The following is a 24,196-nucleotide window of genomic DNA, read 5'->3' as shown; positions in this document are numbered from 1 at the left end:
TAAATACAACTTTTTAATCAAAACAATTAATTTTTCAAAAATAATACATCCACAGAACGTCTAGAGGGGTGCAGAATAAAAGTATTAATTTTACAGATTTTTTTCCTATATAGCATATATATATTTTATACATTTTTACGTGTCCCAAATATAGCAGCATTAGTACGTTTATGCCACGTGAGGTGGTGCTCAGAGGGAGCCAGATCCTGATAGCTCTGTGGAGAAATGGCATCGTGCTAATGCTAATGCTAACTAACGGTCAGCCAGTACTGTAACGTTTCTGGTGCAGGCGTGATTCTGCGGGTTTGTCAGGTTCATCTGCAGGTGAGTTAGTGTGAAATGATTCAGATGTGTTTCCAGTCCGCTGTCAACACCGGAGCTGCTGCTCGTTAAATACGGTTAGCGTTAGCTTAGCTTTAGCTACTAGCTAAATTGGCAACCAGTACAATTCAAGGTTGGAGCGAGAGTGGGCGAGTGTGAGACCTACTGGCCGGGAGGAATTAAACTTGTAGCCAACACATTTAATGTGTTTTTCTTTACTGAATTATGCTGCTTATGATTAATTAAAGTTTTATAACTGAGGGAAATTCAGTTCAATTCAACTCTTTCTCAGATCAATACCTCTGCAATTAATCAACTATGATGAGTCCTACATACTGCTCCTCAGTTGCAAGACAAAATGGCATTACAGTCACTTCTTTTTTTGTTTTTTGAACCCATCTTATCTGAAGTTATCATATCATCAGATGGCGCACAGACTTGGCGTGCAGGCCATCATCAGATCAAACTAATTCACAAACCTGAGTCTATTCCATTCCACCAATTTACAAACAACAAAGAGAAGTTCCTCAGTTCACCTGCACTGAGCTCGCAGCTGGCTGCTGCCTGGTCCTGGCGGGGGAATATGGCAGAGGTGGGAGGTTGTTTTTGGCCCTGATACATTCAGAGAAGGCCAGACAGTGACATTATGCCAGCCAGGCAGGACTCAAGGGACTGCCATGTTAAATACCATCTCCTGGAGTGCAAATGGCAGGGAGTTTGTGGTGTTGTTTGGGGGTATGTGTTTGCTTGCCTGCCTTAGTGTGCTTTGAAATACGTGTGTGCCTGTGCTTGAGTATATCCAAGTTTTGCCTTGTGCTTAAAAAACACACAAACACACACACACACAAGCAAATACTGAAAGTACACTGGCAAAGAGGCTCGCACAGATGACATCAGAAGAAACAGACCAAGCGCCTAATTATCCATCAATGATGCAACACGACTGAGATAAATATAAACCACCATCGCAGCGGAGGTGCTCTGGTATAATCAGGTAGGACAGGAAGCAGAGGCTGCTGGTTCTTAAAAACGAAAATATTCTCAAAGAAAAATATTATTTGTTCTTGGTCGTGATTGTTGTTAAACTCTGCAGCTGTGCCGTTTTCAAAGTACAGAAGATTGTTTTGGGCATCATATGCCAAACCACCAAACGCATTCTGCAAACTGTAGCTGTGCTGTGCTGTAGCAGAGCTGTGAGACAGGGAGCAGACAGCAGAGGAAACAGAAAATGTCTTGTTCAAAAAAAAATAAGAAATGTTGATACTGTTCAAAGATGACAGTTTGAACTAAGTCTGAGTTTTGTCAAGGTTAAAACACTGGGAGGATAAAAAGACTTCTATTTCTCTCGCACAGAAAGAGAGAAGAGGAGCGAGAGATCAGAGAGATGCTGCATTAAAGTTCCAATATGCATTTATGAGCTTGTAAAACTGGGACTTGTTCTCAGTAGAAATAAACATTTTTTTTCATCATTACCAGAACTTATTTTTTCCAAAAAAGTGCGTATTGTACTAATGTCACATTGAGAACTGAATCCGTGACAGCAGAACAGACTCGTCTTCACAAAGGCAAACTATTTGTTTTATATTGTCTCATCCCTCAGTTTCTATAATTAAAACTCCACTTCTGCTCTGTCTCAAGAAATGAAGAGGAAAGTAATGTTCACATTCTTAATTCGCTGCTTGGGTTTTCTTAATGGTTACGAATGATCACATGGGGATTTGTGCACAGTATTTGTGTTATTAACTTCCACCCTTTTCCCCCTCATGAGAAATCTCACTCTCAGCTGTTACTGAAAGTTGACAACCGTGATATAAATTTAAAGCCAGCCACTGGGAGGCCACAATGGGAGAATCAATCTCATTATCCATCTCTATCCTTACCTCTGTATATAGACACACACATACTCGCACACACGCACACACACACATACACAGTTTTGCCACCTGAGACAAGGGGTCTATGCATAAATGAAGAGACAGTCAGTCAAACTTTTGGTAGACGGGGAGCTCGTGACAGCGAGTCACAGACCTGCTGACTGTAGGAGAATATTAACAAGAAGGAACAACTCCCATTGGTTAGCAGCACACCCTGCCAGGTTGAGACTTTTGAACCATGCTCCCTCAGATGCAAAGCACAGACAGTCTCAACCTTGGTCCACCGATCTGCCACTATTGCTAAAGGCAGAAATATCACAGTGGTTTCTGCTCCACTTGGTGTCCGTGCCATTGTATAAAATGCTTTAACTGCCTATATAACAAAGATGTCAATTTAGCCTCAAATTATAGGCTAAGGATCATGCTGTATTTAAAATTGCCCAGTGATTACACTCAATTCACAGTCCTAACTATATGCAATCATGGAATAATGTGGCAATGACACATCTAATGGGAGTTTGAGCAGCGGCAGTCAAAGTGGCGGCCACAGCGCCTGTACACATGTTGCCATAGTGGCGGAAATCAAAGATCAATAAGCAACTTTTAACTCTGACAACTTCACTTCTCCAACAAACTGTGGCGGCTCTAAAAATTGATACAATACATCTCTCAAAATGGCCCAAGAGAACTTGATATTTTCGTTACAGACAGTTAAATATGTGTCTGTTACTTCAGCACCAGGGACAGCGTCAGAGACGGATGGCGTCAGTTTGTGTGGTGTTGACATGTCTATGAATAAACTGGAAAGAAAATCAGTCAAATTAGCAGCTGTCTCAAACAATTATGCCCATAATCCATACACTACTAACAGCATAATCAAATATAGATGAAATGACAGTGTGAAATATGATATGAACGGGATAATTCTTTAAGGTATCAGTACGGTGGAGCAACCTAGTTTTTCTCCTGTAGCAGGGAGCTGAGCTGCAATTATATGAAGTTCCTGGAAAAAAAACCCAAAAAAACATGGATATTCATCCCTGAACTGTTGCTGCTTAAAGTAAAGCATAGGTGTGATGTAGTAATGGGCTTGTAGCGGTTACATATTCAACAGATTAGCAACACACTGACAAGTTCTACTTGCTACTACTGTCAAAAAACAAAAAAAACAAAAAATCTATTACACTTCTGAGAAAATAAACATGTTGTCATAATTGTGCACCCACACCCCTTCTAAATTAGTGTTTAGTGAAAAAAAAGTGAGAATCTTTAATTGAAAGAGGGTGGAACATGAAAGCCTTACAGCTAATTAAAAAAAATGTGACTCACAGGGAGCTCTACTTATCAGCTGACTTATCATGTCCAAACCACACGGTCCTCTGATCGAAATTTGAAATATTTTGAATTTCCATGTTGATCACAAGTCTGTGAGACGACAGAATGTTTTCATCTATTGTTTTAATTTTAGTCAAAGCTGTACTGCTCTACTCTATGAACAAATACAGGCGCAGCTCAATAAATAAGAATATCATGGAAAAGTTAATTTATCTCAGTAGTTCAATTCAAACAGTGAAACTCATATAGATTAATTACAAACAGACTAAAATATTTCATGTCTTTATTACTTTTAAGTGTAATGATTATGGTTTATATTCAATGAAAACCCAAAATTCAGAATCTCAAAAAGTTTGAATATTGTGAAAAAGTTCACTACTGTAACCTAATGATGTCACAATCCAATCAGCTAATGAACTAAAAACACCTGCAGAGGTTCCCTGAGCCTTTAAGGCATTTAACACTGCAGCCAAAATCCCCCTTTTTTGGCAAAGACTATCAGAATCCGATCTTACTGACCGACCATCCACATTACATATTGCAAGTGATCAGATCCGATCTGCATGTGTCCCTGTTGTACGTGGTAACAGGCTACACCCAGAAACAAACAAACAAAGAAAATGAAGGACAGTGAACTGTGCTTGTTTTTGTCCCAAATCATGTGAAGCCACCCCAAATAGTCTGCCAACTAGCTGCAAGGAAGCGGCAGCAACTGAGGCGACTGCTGAGTGGTGCTGCCATCACCGCTGGAATGACAGTGGAATGGGGCGTTTGGTGCAACAGACCAGCGATGCTTGGTGGAATTGCGAGCTGGGGACGCTGGACGATCAGTGTGTCACTCACTATTCTGGACGTGAGAGCCGACATTCTGCATGATTTGTCGTTGTCGGCCGTTTAACGGGCCGTCATCATTGTTGTTTTTGTTTGACATGGAGGACACTTTGAAATCCTATTTGAGAGGTGCAGCAAATGGATCTGTACAAATCCAATCAGAATCACATTTGTTAAAATCTCATGTGATTTCTGGCTGTTCACACTGTCAAAATATCAAATCTGGATATGCTAAAAATCCTATTTGGAGTGGCGTGTGAATTAAATGGTCTAACATGTGAATCCTAGGCCTGGTTCAGTAGACTACACCGAGGGTTCCCAAACTTTTCCATGCCAAGGCCCCCCAGACAGCAAATGAGCTTCTGGCTGGGGACTCCTTAAAGCTTGATGTCAGGCACAAACTGACAGGTCAACACAGTTTACTGTATGATGTCATGGATGATATTATAACTGGCAAATAATTAGAAAGATGATGAGCATGATGGTAAATAAGGTTTCAATATGTTATATTACTATAAATTATATTTCAAAATTATTCTCAAAATGTAATCATTTGATTTTATTTAGTTATTTGCATTTTTCTTCTGGACTACACAATCATGGGGAAGACTGCTGACCAGGGGTCGCGTTAACCGGATATTTTCCGTCATTGACCGTTTTTTTAAAATGGTGACGGAAAAATTTTGAGGCCATCCGTCATTTTGACAGATTGCAATTCACAGCCATGGCCGTCTGGCCATGTGCATTTGTTTACAATGAAGCCGGCGGATAATCAATAAATGGAGCTGTGGATAACGATATAAAACATATACAATGTCTCAAAGTCACTATGGTGAGAATTAGATTAAAAAAAAAAAAACCTCACAGCTGGCTGGTGCGCTCAGTAGAACGCTGTAGTACATACCCCAGGCCTGTGTGGAGCGTGTGTGGCGCTGTAGCGCTGCCACACATAAACACCAACAACAGAGAAGAAGACAGAAAGCTTCCCACAGTATTCAAACTCCAAACATTACAAGTGGATTAAATGTTGATGGGAGTCGTGTCAGTGCAAATATGACGGTCGATAATGATTTAACGGGCGAGATTCAGCTGCAGTGTCCGAGGGGCCGACAGTAGTCAGCTGTTAAGTTATGTAGCTGTAGCTACACAGGTGTGTCTCGGTACAGGTAGAGCGGTGGGGGCAGGACATCACCGTTTCACACACTCGCCGCGCACAACTCTTCCAAAGGTAACGTTAAGCCTTATTTTAATGTATTCTGCCCGCCGTGGCATTGTTTATAACACTTAAAGCTGAGTGGGGTCTTGTCCTGTCTGAATTTGTGCTGCATCTGGCTGTGGTCTATAGCTTCAGTTGTTTCAGTGATGCGCAGTGGCTGCGTGCGTGCGTGCGTAAAAGAGAAATGAGAGGCAGAGAGAGGCACAGAGAGAGAGAGAGAGAGAGAGAGAGAGAGAGAGAGAGAGAGCTAACGCCAGTGCACTATACGGTGCCTATGTGAAAACGTGCTCCTTTGGATGTTTTGGTATAACACATGGGTTAGCATGTTGATTGTTGACAGAAAACTGATGTCATCATCAGGTATTTACGTTGTATTTAGATGTTGAGTGGCAGAAAGTGACCCCCGCATTCACTGACTGACCCCACAGTTAGATGTGCTCTGACGCAGACTCTGCTCCGGAGCATTCTCTGTTCAATTTGTTTGGACTTGATATGAATTAAACATGAATTAAAATTGAATGCTATATGGCATTATTATCATTTTAAAAAATAAATAAAGTGACCGGTAAAAATAGATTATGACGGAATTTTTAGGACCCCATCAGTCAAAATGACCGGCGACGAAAAAGTCTAGCGCAACCTCTGCTGCTGACCTCCATGATGTTTTTAGTCATTGAGATGCACCTGTATGCACTGTATGTTATGAAACTCCTCTTTGTTTGAAATCCCTGAACTGACAGACAGGGTGTTATCACTGTCTACTGTAGCACAGGCAAAAATGATGAATTTCTCTCTGCAACAGCGCATTGAACAACCGAAGATCATTTTCTCTCTCAGATTGGCCGAGAGTATTTCCGAACCAGTTGGTCCTGTGACTCTCTCTCAGCCTGTTGATACCTAAAGCCATATGCGACTGGGGAAACATGGGTATTTCTCAACACTTTGATTGAATTTTTCCAGCCAATTTTCCCATGAAAGCCTGTGAAGTTAGACAGCTCCTTCAATTGGAGCTGAGGTTTTGAGCAGTCATTACACTCAAACCCAAACTTGATAATTAAAAATTGAAATGTATTCACTCACTTAATGTGAATGAGAAAATCCCTTTATCCACATGAATTGCATGCAGGTTGGAGGTACAATGTGAAGACTTCCGGGGGTTAACATGCGTAGGCAGGGGTTTTGTGTGCATTATTGTGATTAATTCTTGCAATTTACCTATTCTGAAGGAGAGCGGGCCACCAGAGGTGCTTCTCACCCACATGGCTAAGAAGAGCAGAAGCGCCCAGGCTGTGAGCATCTTCTATGACTCCTCATGGGTCCTGCCCCTGGGGTGCCCCTGTCACAGCCACCTGAAGAAAAAAAAATACACAGATGAGACCACAGCGTTTATACATGCAACCAAACATCGAGTACACAACACTGCAGCATACTGATCATCCTATACAGACACACAGCACACTCTCTCTCCTCCGCTCTATCTGTTTCTCTTGTCGCACGCTGGGATTCTGTTAGTGTTGGAGTGTGAAACTGCTGCTAAGTGAATCCGAGACCCACAGGACTCTGACTTTTCTTCCCTCATTTCTGTTGTTTTGTGTACTATTGGGCTGGAGTGGATCTGCCTCCCGGAGTGCGGGTGTTTGTGTCGGAGATGGAAGGACGTTATTCTCCGAGGCATCGTCTTTGTCCCTCCTGTGTGGAACCAAATGCAAATAAAGTGACTTCTGAATTGCATGACATATTGCTATTTGGATCTGAACATTTGCTCAGATGAAAGTCTGTAAAGTAGACTTTATTTTAAATCCTTGCATTGAACAATTACAGGGCCCTCTCTCCCTTTCATCTGTTTGCTATCTTGCTTAAGGGGGGCTCAGTGGTGGTAATTTGGGAGTGGCAAGCATTACCACTGCACTTCCTCTACCCAGATTTATGCTGGCAGTGTGGGGATCAAAGTGGTAACTTTTCAGTCAGAAGCTGCTTCTCCACCCTTTAGGCTTCTATTGTCCTCGAGCGTTTTTACAGCGTGTATCGAGGAAGGAAACTAAGGCTGCTGTTCGCTGCCTTCATACTCAGAAGCATGGTGTCCTTTGTGCCCTCTGTTTTTCCAGGTGCCACTCTTGTGTTAAGCAGCTTCAATGTCTGATCTGCTGTGGGTTGTTCAGTAATGTTGATAGGTCATTGTCTGACTTTTTTATACCACCCTCTATTTCACCTGTTTCATTCTCTCCATCTGAGTAAATCAATGTGACAGCAGCCTCTCTTTCACTCAGGGAGAGGATTTTAGAAAGCAGCTTTTTGATCTCTGCTTTTTTCATAGTAAAAACGATTGATCAACAGGGGGAACAGACCACACACATAATAGCTTATTTTGTCTTGTCTTGTCTTGTCTTGTTGCCCAAGGCAGCAGGGCAAGTGTTGAACTCTATATCCACACTTAACAAATGTATCAGAATATACGCTGCTTTGCATTTCATGATACTCTTGACAAAACAAAGGGGGTTAGCTTTAAAAACACGTCACTTGAAAATGTCAAGAAGGACAATATCCATCCACCCATTCATCAATATATCCATATCCATCCATGCATGGGGGTCTGGAGCCAATCCCAGCTGACATAGGGTGAAGAGTGTGGTGCACCCTGGACAGAGAGTCCAGAGAAATTAACAACACACACACACAATTTAGACTTTCCAATCATCTTCGGACTATAGGAGGAAGCTGGAGAACCCAAGGAGAACCCATGCAGGCACAGGAAGAACAATGAAACTCCACCCATAGTAAAGGCTCCAGGACCCATGAATCAAAACCAGACCCAGAAACTGCAGATATACCGTGCCACCCATATTAAAGTGTATTAATATGATATGAAGTGTGTGCCATGTGTCAGTTCTTCTTGTAATGAATTTACTCAGTGATTCTTGTTCTGTTTATTCACCTCAGTCACCGCGATGAGTTTTAAAACACTGAGTAATGGTAGGAAGGAACTAAAGAAAAGTGCTGTTGGTGTAGAGATGATAAATCAGGGAGAAGCTGGTTCTACATCTCCTCCAATAGGCCCACAGCACTGAGGATAATGAGGTACACTGGAGCCTTTAGAGGAGGTGGGTTATGCTCTTAGTCAAGGGAACGGTTTAAGTGCAGGTGCTGTATTTATCACCGATTTCAGGGAGGGAAGTATGTCCCAGTTGACCAATAACTCAACTCATGATGGATACATGTATTTGGCTCTACTTTAGTAGTAGAGTAAAAGCATCTCATTAATAAAACTGAAAAAAAAAAAAAAAAAAAACTCCTCTCTTGGATTTAGAGGAGACAGAGTATGAGTCGTCCCCAGAAACATAAGGCAAACATGCACACACACCCCAGGTGCTGAAATATGAGGGATGTGTAATTTATAAGAACAAGTTTCTATAACACAATGACTGGATTGAAATGTCTTTTGACCGATTTCCTCTGTGTTCTGGATAATTGCTCAATGTACAACAAACCTGCGCTCACCGAGCTCTTTCATTTCATGCTTAATTGAAAACTAGGAAATTGAGCTTCAGCATTTGGTTGATTTATTAGTGGTTGTGATTCCATTTAATGCAAATCCAAATCCTGCTTACATGCATATTCACTAATTAGAATGGAGCTATGACATATTAACATTTATACATTCATGTCATCCATCTTTGAGCTACAGGCTAATGCTTAGCCCATTGATCAGCCCTGTTGGGGCGAGGCTGGGGGGTAAACCCTGGACAGGTCGCCAGTCCATCACTAGCCTGACATAAAGAGACAAACAACCAATCACATCCAGATTCAGAGTCACCAATTAACTAATATGCATGTCTGTGGACTGTGGGAGGAAGATGGAGTACTCAGACAGTAGCCTACCCACGCAGGCACGGGCACAATGCAACAATGCAAGTCCGGTCATTTTTCCAAGAAATCAATCCATGGAGCGGTGGATAACGTTATATATCATAAACGATGTTACAAAGTGTATATTTGTGTAGTGTCATGGGTTACGGGGCACGTTTGTGTTGCTGTGCTGCCGATACAAGAGTTGGGACACCAGGTCGGAAGCTCTGATCTTCCAGGGTTGGTTTTCGGCCAAGAGATGCTAGGTGGAAGGCAGAGAGCCTCCATTTTCCCTCGTAACAAGTTACAAGTCATTAATAAAACCCTCACAATTACTCGAAAGCTGTTTGATTAAGGTAAGAATATAACATAGCTGAGGCAAAAATACTCCTTAGCCCCTCTTTAACAATGTAATAAAAGACACTGTTGAAACACAGGGATAATGTGAATTATCACCCAAATCTGTGGCCCCTTCTGGAAGTGGTGGAAACCAAAAACAGAGCTAATACAGAGTGAATATTGGACTAGCATTAGCCATGTGACAGAAACTTGACTCCAAATCAATGACATTGCTGCTCCACAATTATGAATGTAAGTAGATGTTTGCTTTTAACTTCCCATATTAACTTATTAAAAGCCTCAATAAAATCAAATGCTGTAGATTAAAGATATGAAAAAAAAAACAGTTTAAGTAAATTTGTTTTTATGTCATATTCGTAGTCTAGCATTACCACAGATCAGTGTGGCAACCAGAGCTGAATGCATACATGTCATTGAGCTGACAACCCAATCTTGAGTGTAAACTGGTGTTGTCATTCATCATACATCTTTTAGTCCTGTGACCCTTACATGCCAAATGAATGTCAGTCCCGTTGTCTCCTCATCAAGGTTAGGCCGTTTTATTTACCGCAGCGACAGAGGACAGTGTCTTCTCCTTTGTCAGTGTTCTCAAGGTATATAGAGGATCCACTAAGAAGCAAAGTGGGGTCAGTGACAAGGTCAGTGCGTCCATAGTGACTATATTGTACTGACAGAGTACTGAAGCTGTTACTTGCTGCAAACAAAGACACTCTTTAGACTCATCCGCCCAAATATAGTGAGCCAGTTTGATGCGTTACAGTATGGTGCTTGGAGGACAAAGCATCCAAATGTCAAACAGTACACCTGTGACAATGGCAGACAGGAAGGTGAGTGCAGACAGGCTCAATAGACCAGGGATTCTATTTTCATACCGGCACAAAGCCAGCAGAGGTGCAAACGCACCACAAAGTCATTTTCATCAGGGGAAAAAAAGTCCACTGTTTTGTTTTTTCGCACCTGTTTGGTTTATCTCAGGAAAATGTTGGCGTGTTTGTTGAGGTGGGAGGTTGTCTCTGGGTTTGGGGAAGTATTTACCTGCAGAGTCTTGTCTGGCCATCTGGACCGCACGAAGAGTTGAGCCTCTCATGAGCTGCGGAACCAACTGTTTGGTTTGGTTTAATTTCATTTTGATATGCCCTCGCAGGTTTTAGTGTGTACTTGCGCTGGCTGAGTCTCAGCAGCAGATCAGCGACACAGATGACATCACATGCTCGGCAGGAAAAAAAAAACCCATTGTGATTTGATGAGCGACATGACTGAGCATCTCTCTATATCTCCTGAATCACTTCACTGTCAGGCGAGGAAATATGTCCCTCGTCACTTACGTCCACTGAAGACAGAATCCATGTAATAAATGGACCAAATGCTTTATCATTGAGTGGATCTACAGCTAAAGCAGCACCTCGTGTGATGAATAGGCTCAGATAATAACGTCTGCGGTTCACCGTAGCTGTGATGGTACATTTTTGTATTGTAACATAATAGTGTCACCTCAACTAGCAACTGAAATATGTACATGAAGGAAATGAGGAGATGCACTCTGTCCTGTGTGCCAGTGTCCTTGCTTTACCCTGCGTCTGTGTTTTTGTCTGTAATCATCCATCCGCTCTGAAATGATTCACCCAGACGGCTACTGCATTAACTGCTGCACTGGTTTACCTAAAAGGAACAGAAATAAAGCGGTAACACAACTGTCTCACATCTGTCTCGGATAAATATTTGACAGATTTTTTTTTTTTTTCTGGCAATGGAGATGGTTTCAGTATTAATGACCCACGCTGGCAAGAGGAAATCAAATCCCAAACCTCTATAATGTGAACATCAAAGAAACCCAGCCATGTGAAGTAAGTGGCAACATCAGATTCAGCTCAGTATCCATCTGCATGCATGTTTATTTTGTTGGCTTTTAGGTAACGTTTTGGCGCCTCGCTGCCGCCTGTGATGGGCAATAACACAAGATCCTGTGAGTACGCAGACTACTTTACTAATACATTGCTCAGGGGAGGGTCCGGGGAAACAGTGGGATAGGACTGTCAACACATCAAGATCATTTCACAGACATTTTCTAGGAAAACTATGCAAATAACAGCTGTCAGAAGTCGTCCCCCCAAGGTGCTGAGAAGAGGAGGAAAACAGAAAACAGCATCGAGCGAGAGGCCTGTTCTGAAATTAATTGTGTGCTGAAAACTCCTCGCAGCTTATATCATTATGTACACAGGTGGGTTACTGCGTTCATTGTTCAATTAGCCCGACTGGAGAGCGGTGTGTTTTTAAACAATGTTAAATTCTTTAGGTACAAATAACAACTGATAAACCATGAGTAGGCTATGTGTCTTAGTACAGCAGCACAGGAAAGAGTCAAGCAGAACACATTTCTTGAAAAGTGGCTTGATACCCAACACACACACAGCTGCATTGTTGGTTGATGGACTCAGATAGCACGTCTCTGAAGATAGGAGTTGAAAGCTTTACCACTCCTACAAATAGGACTCTATTTCTTTTATACAGCTTTGGGAACTGGAAGAAGAAAAAAAAAACATACACAAGGCTGATCTGATACCCTTGAAGGTAACTACGGCAAATCAATGTCAATCGTAGCTTAGATATGTAGCAACAGCCTTCACAGGCCAAATCACCAGCGAGTGGAGACAAAAGCTTTGGCAGGCTTCAGGCTGATAGCCTCTGCGACCCGTAACGCTAATGGCTCTTGAGCGAGATCAGCTCGCTCGTGTTGAGAGTTCAACAGAGTTTCCCAATGCGCTCAATAATGTGGGGCAAAATGGAAATTGAGTTAAATGACTGTCCTTGTTTTTCAGCACTCACCAGATCTATGAAATCAATCTGAGTTTAGCATCGGATCTGAGAAACACAAACACAAAATGATGTATTGAATTGGTGTGTTGCCCGAATCCCAGCGTGTTTGGGAGACAAATGAGTGAATTCTGTGGGTGTGAAAAGTAAAACACGAGGTGAAACAAGAGAGAGGTGACGGTACTCAGGAAAAGGTGTCCTCAGGCATAAATATTACTTTCATAAATTTCTAATATATGTCAGTATATAGAGCTTATACCGTCTGCAGCTACCATGTGAATCCTCTCAGCCTTCCTCTAGGCTGTGTATCCCAGACAGTCTTCCTTTTTAAATTCACTGCCTTCAAGTCCAAACACCCCCACCAACAGTTTATTTAACTATTTTATTTCCCTGTGGGGCAGGTTTTTCTTTCCATACATTGTATCCCAGCTAACACCTACAAAATACCTTAACACTAGAGCCAGACTGGCGACAGCTGCAGCATATTCAAGATATTTTTAGTCCTCACGACCCAAGCACGCTGGACAAGAAACTTCACGACAACACAAAGCTGTGATGATTCTCCCTGAGCCTCAGAGTCTACAGCAACTTCACAGACCCACTGATGAGACTGGACTGTGGAGGAATGAAGAGAACAATGGCACAGATTACCTTTACAGTGAGTTGGTATGAAGAGGTAGACAGACAGGCAATCATACTGTATAGAGTTGTAGCCAGTTGCATTTTCACTATAAGCCTCTTCTGAATACTGAATAATAGGCTGAATGAGGGCCGTGAAATAAAATGCCTGCTATTGTTAATCTCCCTTTGTTTCTTTGTGCAGAGAAAAACCGGTACATTGCTGAGATGGAGAGATGAAATCGCTGAAAAGAAGACTGGTGTGTAATCTGTGTGTGTTCTGAACAAGGTTTTTGAAAAGAGTTGAAATGTTTTAGATGAAGTATACAGTATAATAATGTGTGCATATTGCAATTTATTCATTTAAAAGTCAGTCCCTCTAAAGACTTTATCGGACTTCGGCTCCGAACTGAACAGATGAAGAGGAGAGATGAAGAAAAACACAATGAATCTGAAGTTATTGCAAACACGCGGACCATATTCATTGGAACACTGTGATAATAATTTTTGCCTCATGTTTGTTGGATGCGTGGAGACTATTGTTGGTTAACACATTAGCCATGGCTTGTTTTTATGCTTCTTCTTCCCCCTGGTAGTCCACAGTCAATTAATATTATAAAGCTTTAAAGAACTCACAATGCTGAAAACAAGTAATTAGCCCCTGAGAGAAACAAACTATATCTTCAAAATTAATATTTTAGTGCAGTAAGTGTTGCAAATAAAAACAACTGTTGCGATAAGGAAGAGAGTCAGAAACATAGGTTAGAGATGGTAGTAATTATGTAGGAATAATGTGGGGATTGGTCATTAATTCTTTTAGCTGAAAGACTGGGAAATATTGGAGGGACTGATAAAGGAGGAAAACAGCAAGTGTTCCCTTGTACAAATTATTAATGTGGCTGTGCAACTACAGCTGGTCCACACACAAGAGAATAATTTTTGCTTAAATCCCATTTTAATAATAATAACAAAAAAGAAAAAAGAAAAAAAGCCACAGGGTGACACAGACAGTCTTGCAGCACAGGCTGCTGCTAAGTATCAGTGTCGTACTTGACAAATAGGCCTTTGTGTCTGCACAGCGCGTGGTGGAAAACAGACAATCTTGAGGAATATACCAATTTCTCCTGGATCTCATCCTCAGTTCTCAGCCTTCTGCTCTCTGTTGTCTCTGTGTGACGGTCAGGGTCCAAAACTAACTTTTTCACTTACCAGCCGGCCTGGCTGGTAAGTGAATTTTTTTACCAGCCAGGCAGATATTTTACCAGCCAACCAAGTAAAAATGCTGTATATTGCTATCAGTATTATTTAACGTGTCATTTGGGTCTTATGTGCGGTTCTCAATCAATATTTTAGTAGTATGCACTAATACTAGCAATTAGGGGTGTGCAAAGCATCCGGTATTTGTATTTGTTGAGGGGGGGAAAGTATTTCTATTTCTATTTGTGTTCGAGTAAAATTCAAAATCCAGTTTTTTTGAGATACACTTCCATTATGAATCCCACCACCACCTGCTGAACAGACAGAATATAAACAAATGAACTATCATTACTTCAAAAATCTCTCTCTCTCTTACAGTTGTTTAGGATTGTGTGTGGTGTTTTTAATCATATTTTTTTTAAAGAATAATAATTAGTTGAAAAAATATTTTTATCAGTAATTTCTTTTTTTCAATTATTAGACATTTAAGGCGACCCCATCTGAATTCCAGGCGACCCCATATGGGGTCCTGATCCCAAGGTTGAAAAACACTGCTCTACTGTCTTTCCTGTCTGCTCTCAGGGTGTGTGTGTGGGGGGTAATGTAGTGTTGATTCTCTCTCTCTTTCTCACACACACACGCGCGCACAAACAAACAGGCTCGCGCGCACACACATGTTGTCAGCGGAGCGATTGACATGTGTCCAACCACCAACCCAATCAGACGCGCGGGTTCGGAGTCCGGACCGAGAATTAATAGTTGGACCGCGCTGGTCCGTGCTTCAGCACCCGCCGTGTGTCGGGCCGCGTCTGGTTTTAATTAATACGGGGATAAACAGTCAGCGTCGCGGTCACCGGAGCTGATCACTGCCCTATAAGCAATGAGAGCATTTTTTTTTACCGGGCGCGCTAAACTACACAAACGGGTACGACAGTAACAACAGTTAACCACCTCGACGCTGTGAATGACGGCGTGACGCGCATACCTGACCAAAGATCGTCTCTGCTGGAAAGACACATTACTCTGTCAGGAAACAACATACCAGCATCGTTCTCCACCAGTAACGAAAAAAATGACATTTTTGTCGGTAAAAAAATAACTCGCCAGAGTGGCGAGTGGTCTTAAAAATTTACCAGCCAGAGACAAAATCTACCCGTAATTGGCGAGTGGCGAGTGTTAGTTTTGGACCCTGGTGACGGTGAAATGTACAGTATACGCGACGCATTTGCATTCATAGATGAAAACCGCTTGGAAAAGAAAACAAAGAGTGAGAAAGATTTGTATCGTGTACGTCAAACTACACACACACTGCTGGAGATTAAAGCATCACAGTACACAATATGGTTTCGGTGGCGGTGAGCTGTGAGACGCACGATTGGAGCAGTGTGACGTACGAATACAGTGGCCATGTTTTATTACAGGTGGGTGTCCACATCAGCACAGGTGTAAACTTCTATAAAGGGAGAGCGGGAGCAAAGGGCTATAAATACATCCCATTCTGCTCTGACCCTCACTTCACACATGCTGATGGGGGGTAATGGCTCACTGACTGACTAACTGGCACCAGTGCTGACCTTAAATATTAATCATGTTGACTGTCTGGCAACAGCACAGGTCGCTCTGCATCCCATCACAGCTTTTTTTTTACACTGACTCTCTACCCTAATGTTTGCAAAAAAAGTGAATTCTGGTGGAATAAAAGGGGGCAGATTGGGTTTAAAAAAAAGAAAAAGCTGTTTGATTACTGTTTAATTCAGCAGAAATTGCCCCGCAGTAACAATCTGGTGCGACAATGGAATCGTTTTATAGTCCCTTTCCTGACTTAATCATTCAGTGACAGATAGAAAGGCAAAATCAGACATCACCAAAACTAAGATTGCAACAACTCAAGAACTGCTGCTGTACTTTCTTTTTCTTTCTTTTTTTCATGGCTGTCAAAGGCACAATACCTGCTTTGAGATCTGATTTAATGTTCTAGTGAATGTTAAGTTGTTAAGCTGGTCAAAAGAAACTTTAGCAAGAACAATTCTTCAAAGTGCAATTTGATTAAATTGACTTTTGGCCCACCTTCAGCTTTTGAATGTTTTTCTTATTCATGTCAAACGTATCTCAAATTCTTATTTAGCCCAATCAACAAAGCTCAAAATAACCATCCCACGTCCAATGTGAACATCCTGTCAGACTATACAATAAGAGGCCTCAGCTCGGTTTGACAATCGAGATCGTGAGGTTGTCTGCGCTGTGTCAACGGGGAAAGATGAGGACGCTTGGCGATTGACAGAACAGGATGGTCTGACAGCTGTTTGGCTTGCCTGTCAGAGCAACAGTTTACACAATCCAAATATCAAAACTGTCAATCATACATCAAACGTTGTGTAATTCAATTGCAAATGGCCCATTAAAGCTGACAGTTTGAACCAAAGGCAAGTCACATGCATAATGAGACTCGCACATTTGCATATATTCATGTACTGTTGCATTGGGAGTCTCAGAACTGGCACAAAAGCAACTTGTAGATGGAAATAAGTGATGTGTGACCGATGTTCAAGGAGGTTTGAGAGACTGTCACAAGCTGCAGAAAATTAATATGCATGCAGTATGTGCACTCCTCGGGTGAATATCTGCAGTCAGTTCAAAGCAAATGTCTGTCTGTCTGTTTGAAATGTCTAGACACGAGGAAAAATAATGAAGTCAACAAAGAAGAAGGTGGAGGTATTTGTGTATGGAAAACATCGGGTTGCGGCTCCACTGTTCAGTTCTGTGAAACAACCACAGAGTTTCCGGTGTGGACTGAACTGGACTGTCGCAGCCGGCCTGACGCTGACCGGCAGCTCCCAGCAGCAAACACTCTTTTTAACACCAAATCTCAACGGTCTCCCTGTTGTGGGGCAATACAAGGCTGATGGGAACTAGTCTGTTGCTGGAGCAGCTCATGAAATTAAATCAGAATATCTTAGAGTAGTAAACCAAAGAAAACACAGCATACAGTAATCTAAGAAGCTTCCTCAAATCTGCTGACTGGAGAACAGTCCGGGGGGAGGGAGGGGGCTTCCCAGAACTTGCAGAGGTGGTTTGTTTAGCGATTTTTTTGGGGAAGGCTTGAAATATGCTTTGTGAGGTTTTTCTACGGTGTTCGTGCAGTTTTTACACCCTGAACAGTAACTGTGACCAGAATTGGTTTTGTACCTCAGAAAAACCCCACTCTACCAGAAGCACAAACTTTTGGCCCAACATTTTAGCAGTGTGACAGTAACTGAATGTACAAACATAAAAGCAAGGCAGTTAGACCGGGGGTATTTAGAAAGCGATGCACATATGACAGACTGGAAGGAAAAGTGATTCCATTGCATGATTTGAAAACATGGCTCACCCATCCATAGGCTATTATGTTCGGCCTAGACTTGTATAAAACAATAGTGACGGACAAGAGTTTTAATTTTCACGTCACTATAGTAGACTATTCTGATGTGTGTCTATATTTAAGTCTATAAAACCAATGATTGGACAAAACATTTCTATTTTTCTGTGCACGTTTTTGTAATAAGTAAATTGGCAGGGCTAACCGTTACCTGTTTATAACTTTAATAACTCAGTGACTCAATAAATGAAAAATATTTTTCCCAGCGGATATCTTAGTTACAACATGACTGAGCCAGCTGGAGTAGTTTCATGTCGTGTCTGACAACGGGAGGGTTTTGACATCCTGATGTTAGCTTTGCTAGCTACTGCAGTTAGCTCTGCTACTGCCGCTGTCGACCCGTTAGCTGTCCCCGTCAGCTGAGCCACTGATGCTTTCTAGACACTGTGATTCCCCAAAACTGAATAAATACAACACATAGCAACACAAAACTGCTTTGCTTGTGCACACAGAAATAGTAATGTTTCTTCAGTCATTTCAGATTTGTCTAAATGGTGATAGTTGTGTGAAAAACATCATATACAGGCCTATAGCTAAGCTCTCTCTTTTTTATTTTTGATACATTTTTTATTTTATTTTAATTCAGACACAAATTAACAAATAATGATGTACAGCCACTGAACATACCGTTACGGCCTATAGCTAAACTCTCGTTCGTTACTCTTGTTCTCATTTAAATTATGTGCTGGTTTTCTACCCGGAAGTAGTTGTAAACAACAAGGCGATTCGTTTTATATCAATAGGTGTAGAATTCTCCTCTGTGGCACAGACCAGCTACTGTCTGTCACTATACAGTTACGTATTGAACTCACCCTGAGAGAGAAACTTACTATAGCCTACTACTGTATAGCAAAGCAACTGACTGACCAATTCAACAACATTATTCATTCATTCAACCTGCAGCCACTAGGACATGAAGGAGCTGTAGTTAAACTCAGCATGTAGGCTAATTGCACTGCTGTACTGTAATAGACACATACAAAGATGGTCATTTTCACTTACTCAAGTCAGCAAAATTGTATGTTTTTATATACAAACAGGAGGAGCCCTCAACCTATGCCCATGTCAAGATTTAATGTATGGCTGACATACAACGCAATCACATACATTAACTCGCCCATAACGCCTATTTACAGTGTTGGATCACACCACCGTAGACTCTGATTGACATTTACATTAGGACTACAGTAATTGCACCACTTTGCTTCCAAGAAGATGAACAAAAGCCGATGTTATACAAACGTATCGTTTTGATTCAGGTGTGGAGCTCATGGGGGTCATTTGGGACAGCAAATTTCAAAGCAGCTTGAAGACAGTGATGTTGTAAAATGGTGAGCAACGTTGAAATGTGAAAGTGAAAATATGGCAAAAAACAAAACAAAAAAAAAACTGATGCAATGACCTTCACAGATACAGGAGCTGAAAGAAGGGCTATAGTCAAAAAGGATCCCAGGTGAGCCCAGCCCATTAATATTTTAACAGCATTTTGATAGCAGGTGTTAAAATTTTCACCAGGCTGTTTCAGGTTCAGCAGTAAATGGTTTCACATTATGATGACAGGAGAGTAAAGTGGAATCATCCCTGAAGAACGATAATTTGAAGTTGTAATTAAATGATGATGTGAGATGTTTGTGTTAATTGCAGGTTGAAAAGTCCCACTTCCAATGATCTCCCCACATAAATAGGTGTCAAAGTGAGCACAGTGACTGTTCAAGTCATTTACTGTAAACACTGCAGTGTTAGATCTGATGCCCCACCAGCAGACATCAATCTCACTGCAATCGTACTACAGGACTCCTCAGTCTGTTGTACAGTTATGACAATGTGTTCACGGACATGCACCACATTATTACATCATCAGCCGTGTATCTCAGTGAATTCATGCATTCTTCATAGAGTCTGCACGGATGGCCCAGAAGTGAGAGGAGAGGAGAGGAGAAGGGAAGGGAGGAGAGGAGAGGAGAGGAGGGGAGGGGAGGGCAGGAGAAGAGAGGACTATCAAGAGCATCCGCCCTTTCTCTCGCTTGCTTAATGCCAGTCACACCACGAGCAGAGGGGAATAATTCAGGCAGGTAACAAACTGCTAATCGATAGCCATCTCAATGAGGGGAAATGTACAGATGTAATGCTGCTCTTCACAGACATCCACACACACACACACACACGCCCACTCCACTTCCATCATCACCACAAACTCTAATATTCTGTACAACACTTTCAGATGATGCATGATGCCAAACAGTCTATGTGCCAACAGGGTACATTACAGTAAAAATGTAAAAAAGAAAAGAAAAAAGAAATACACACACACATCCTCAACAACGTCAGCACTCAACACTAACTGCTCACATGCTCCTTGCTAGCGTTCAAGCTGTGAAGAGTCGGTTCTTTGTGTTAATGTGAAAAGCTGAAGTCTCTTAATTAAAGCTGCCAGCAATGGACTTGATTTGCTTTGTGTTTATTTTATGGAAAGCACACAAACTCAAAATAATTGAGACACCCATGTGAGATATGGCAAACAAACAATGCTCAAGTAGAGCACACTCACTTTAGAAAATGAAATATTCAGTAGGCCTCATACGTAAATGCCTATACAGTGTGTGGCACATTACATCACCATTAAAATGTGCCAAGAAAGATTTGACATAGCAACAATAACAGCTGTCTCAAGGAAGCGTTACAGGTTCAGTATCAAATTGAGCAGTGGAAAGTAACACCAGTGCTGTGTATCATCATTTCTTTTCTTCTACTGCTATGCTATCCTTTTTTTTTTAATTGCAGGGTTTCACAAATTCATATTCCATTACACATCTTTCTTTTTAGACATTGGAGCAATCAGACAAAATGTATGTATTTTGTATTGAAAAACTACAGAAAAAATTCAAATGTTCATGGTAACAGAGAAAGAAAGAAAAAAAAGAAGAGAAAAAAAAGAATAATAATAGCTATGCTATCCTTGACTCATGCCATCTCATAGTGCGACTTTGCAAAAATAAGTCACGGTATAGCGTCCAGTCTCCCCTGAACGACGTAATAGTGCTGCCCACACATCCTATTAATGAAAGTTAAATAGCACAAAAATGAATTATACAATCAAACTAAAATAGTACTGACCTGAATGACACAAATATTTTGCACTGTGCTTTTTGAGCAGCTCTTATTCTATTTGAGACATAAATAGAATAGAACATAATAAAGCTGTACGACCACCAAAATAACTAAATAATAAAACTAAAATAGTCCAGGTCTCATCTTTACGTCTGATAATAAAATAACACAAATATTGGTGCTGTGTGTTTATGAGCAGCTTAATAAAGTCAGTCATCAGCCAGCAATATGATTTAATGTCTTCTTTGGTGGCATTTCTTTTGTGTGTGTTTTTTTGGGGGGGTGGATTTCACTGTCTGAGTATCATATACGCTAAGCATCTGCACCTGCACATATGTGACTCATGGTAATGCCCTGGTAACTGCTAAGTGTTGCAGGAAGTTAGCAGACGTGCTGTGTGGTTATCATTAAAGCCTATTAAAGACATCTGAGCGCATCCTTCGCCATCATTTACACGTTGTTGCACAAATCTCACACATGTGGACACGCTTACGAAATGGTGCGGTTTGTTTTCTCTATCTAATGTTTTAATACGGACAACGACGTTTGGTGGTTAGTTTAATGTTTCCTTTTGAAAAGAGGGGGGGGCTAGCAGCATTGCTGTGGTATTAAGCATAATTTCATAAAATAAATCTTTTCATAATGTGAAATATATCCACTAGGCTGCAGGTTTACTTTCTGCAAAAGATTGTGTTTTTATCAGCAGACTGTCTATCATTTATAAGTCCCAAACAAGACCAATTCAGTTACTGCATGAATGTTGGATGATCACAAGGGAAATTGCCCAGCAAAGACTTTTTTATTATTTCACATACGTGGCTTCCCTCCATGCTCTCAAAGCAACAGTGAAATGATAAATTATCATCACCAGAATAGAAACATCTCTCTGCAAGTTTCTGTTCACTCATTGTTTTTTGTGCGCCACACCTGTGAAGTTAAGCTAATCCCAGACATAAAAGACGTATGCGACAAACGTCTGACCCTTCACAGCTGTTTAACCAGAGTGACAAGCTGTTACAATTTGGATGGACATTGATTTTGAAATTAAGTTTGTTTACCTCACTTGCGTTTGGCCAGCTGGGAGTCGCGGCTGCCAGGGTCTGCCAAGGAACTGATTTTCAGGCGTTGTCTGCTCATGACTTGTGTTTTAGCTTCTCCCTCTGTCTCTCTTTCTGTTGCAGCGTCGTATGGTATAGTATGATTGAGAGTGTAGTATATCCCCCTGGAGCTTTCTGTGCATCCAAGTCATTTAGCACACAGTAATAGAGCATCATATACAGTAAACACACACACACAGAGGTTAGGGTCAGCCATGTGGCGGTTTGACCTCTGGACGTGCACACTGATGTAAGTAACCAATGGGAAGATTTATCTATAGCAGTGGAGCACACTGGGGGTGGGAAACACTTGAGATACATCAGATGAGTATTTGTTCCACATCCATCTTTCAGTCGGCCCTGCCCTTTTCTCTCTCATTCTCTCTTCTTTCATTTCTCCGCTTTCGCTTCATGAACCGACACTGATTTCTGCCTCTCCACTGGCCGCTTTACCCCGCCAGTGTAATTCTACAGGGCACCTCCAGGAAAGATGAAGCTCCACGCTAATCAGACACAATTGTAGGTGTGATCGCAAGAATTCATTACAGCTAATTGTGGATTGTGCTCTCCCGGCTTATTGAAGGCTTAAACGGCTACAAACCATGCAGTTAATTAACATGGAGAACAAGTGATGTAAATTATTGCTATGGTTAGTTAAAAGAGCTACTTATACGTTTGCTATTGCTAAGCATTAGTTGTTTACTTACCTACTGTAGTGTCCTATCTATTTTTAAAGGTGCTACTCATCTGTGTTGATGGAACCTGGCGGATGACTGTCACATTTACAGTAAAATAACTATATGCACCGAATCCTGATTTATGCCGAAAATATCCACTGGTTAAAGATTCAGCTGCATTAGAATCTAATACCAAATCCTATTCCCGTTATTGGCCAATAAACACCTTATAAATGCAGTTAACATCACGCAGTGTGTTTTATTCTAACTAAAGAACAATGGGCGATAACCTTTGCCACTATTTGCATTTGAACAGAATGCTCACACTCGCAGAAATCGCCGAAAATGTAAGCTTCAAGTCATCCAGGATACAGGCTTTAGTGGTTTTTTTTTCTTTCAAAACAAGAAAGAAAGAAAAAAGTGAAATTATTTCGACAGAGAAAGGAAATTATATGCCTGTATTATTGTATGTGTTACTGTACTTCTGCCATGTTTGCATGTTGATGTTAAAACAACAGCAGTTTGTGGGTTTAAAGTTACCGCTATTTTCTGTTAGCCCATTTATGATGTTTTCAATTAGATGTTAGCATCAGGCTAGTGGACTTTATATTTAGTTTGCGATAATGAGAATGATTCTGGCTGTACTGAGAGTGCTTTGAACTTTGTCGTTCAGGGAGGGCACAATAAACCTTCCCGTAAACGTTGGCGGTGTCATTACGTTGATGTGCGTATAGTGTAGGGTTCAGTTTGGCTGATGTTCTAAGGTTCAGTAGAAACCGAACGCCACCAAACAGCCCAATATTTGTCTGTATGTGAAACAGAATCCTGGATTTGGTACATCCCTAACAAGAATTTATGAAGTTATGTTCTAAAACAAAATGGACTTGACACTTATATTATAAGTGTATTTTATCATTTAGTTTAGAGCTTTTTTTTCCTTTTGCAAATAAAGTTGTCAGATTTGGCATTTGTTCATTTTTCCAGATACATTTTTAACATACATTAATAGAATGATAATTACAGTATAAGCACATAGGATCAAGTATAAATTTAACTCTGCATTGTGTCAAAAAGGATGCATTTTGTTGTTGGACTCATCTGAAAGACCACCTGTGAGTCCCAGGACTCAGAATGTTGAAAAACAACAGCGACATCACTTAAACCAACAGCCATCATGAAGAAAATAAACTTTGTTGCCTGAGCATGGATCTCTCAGTAAACCCTACTCCAAATTCGCAGCAGGGAATCGACCCTGTGCTACTACAGTTTTAATCTCTGGCCCCTGAGCAGCTCCATTCGAGCAGTCAAGGAAGTTAAATGCCTTGCTCAAGGACACATCCTGCGGTGGAAATGAGGGACGGGAGCGTGGTGCTGATTACCAGCCCCTGGAGAAAAAAAGATTTAAAAAGATGCTCTATTAATAGACCTCTCCTTTCCCCCCGTAGACAGTGATCTAATGTGTCGCTGCAAGGGGAGAGAGGCATCACGAA

At 41.3% G+C, this 24,196-nt stretch overlaps 1 protein-coding gene across 2 annotated transcripts in view; it reads right to left on the bottom strand.

Moving 5' to 3' along the window:
* Positions 1 to 24,196, bottom strand: part of grik4 (glutamate receptor, ionotropic, kainate 4) — a 271,682-nt gene that overhangs the window by 194,004 nt on the left and 53,482 nt on the right. For both annotated transcript variants that reach the window (XM_085796529.1, XM_085796530.1), the window contains exon 2: positions 6,793 to 6,926. In XM_085796529.1, the coding sequence (XP_085652655.1) occupies positions 6,793 to 6,874 (82 nt within the window). In that variant the 5' untranslated portion in view covers positions 6,875 to 6,926. The remainder of the gene's footprint in view (positions 1 to 6,792; positions 6,927 to 24,196) is intronic.

Source organism: Trachurus japonicus, chromosome 13 (assembly GCF_045865225.1).
Source record: "Trachurus japonicus isolate A0001 chromosome 13, Traja_1.0".
Classification (NCBI taxonomy): Eukaryota; Metazoa; Chordata; class Actinopteri; order Carangiformes; family Carangidae; genus Trachurus; species Trachurus japonicus.
This window is presented reverse-complemented; position numbering and strand designations above follow the sequence as displayed.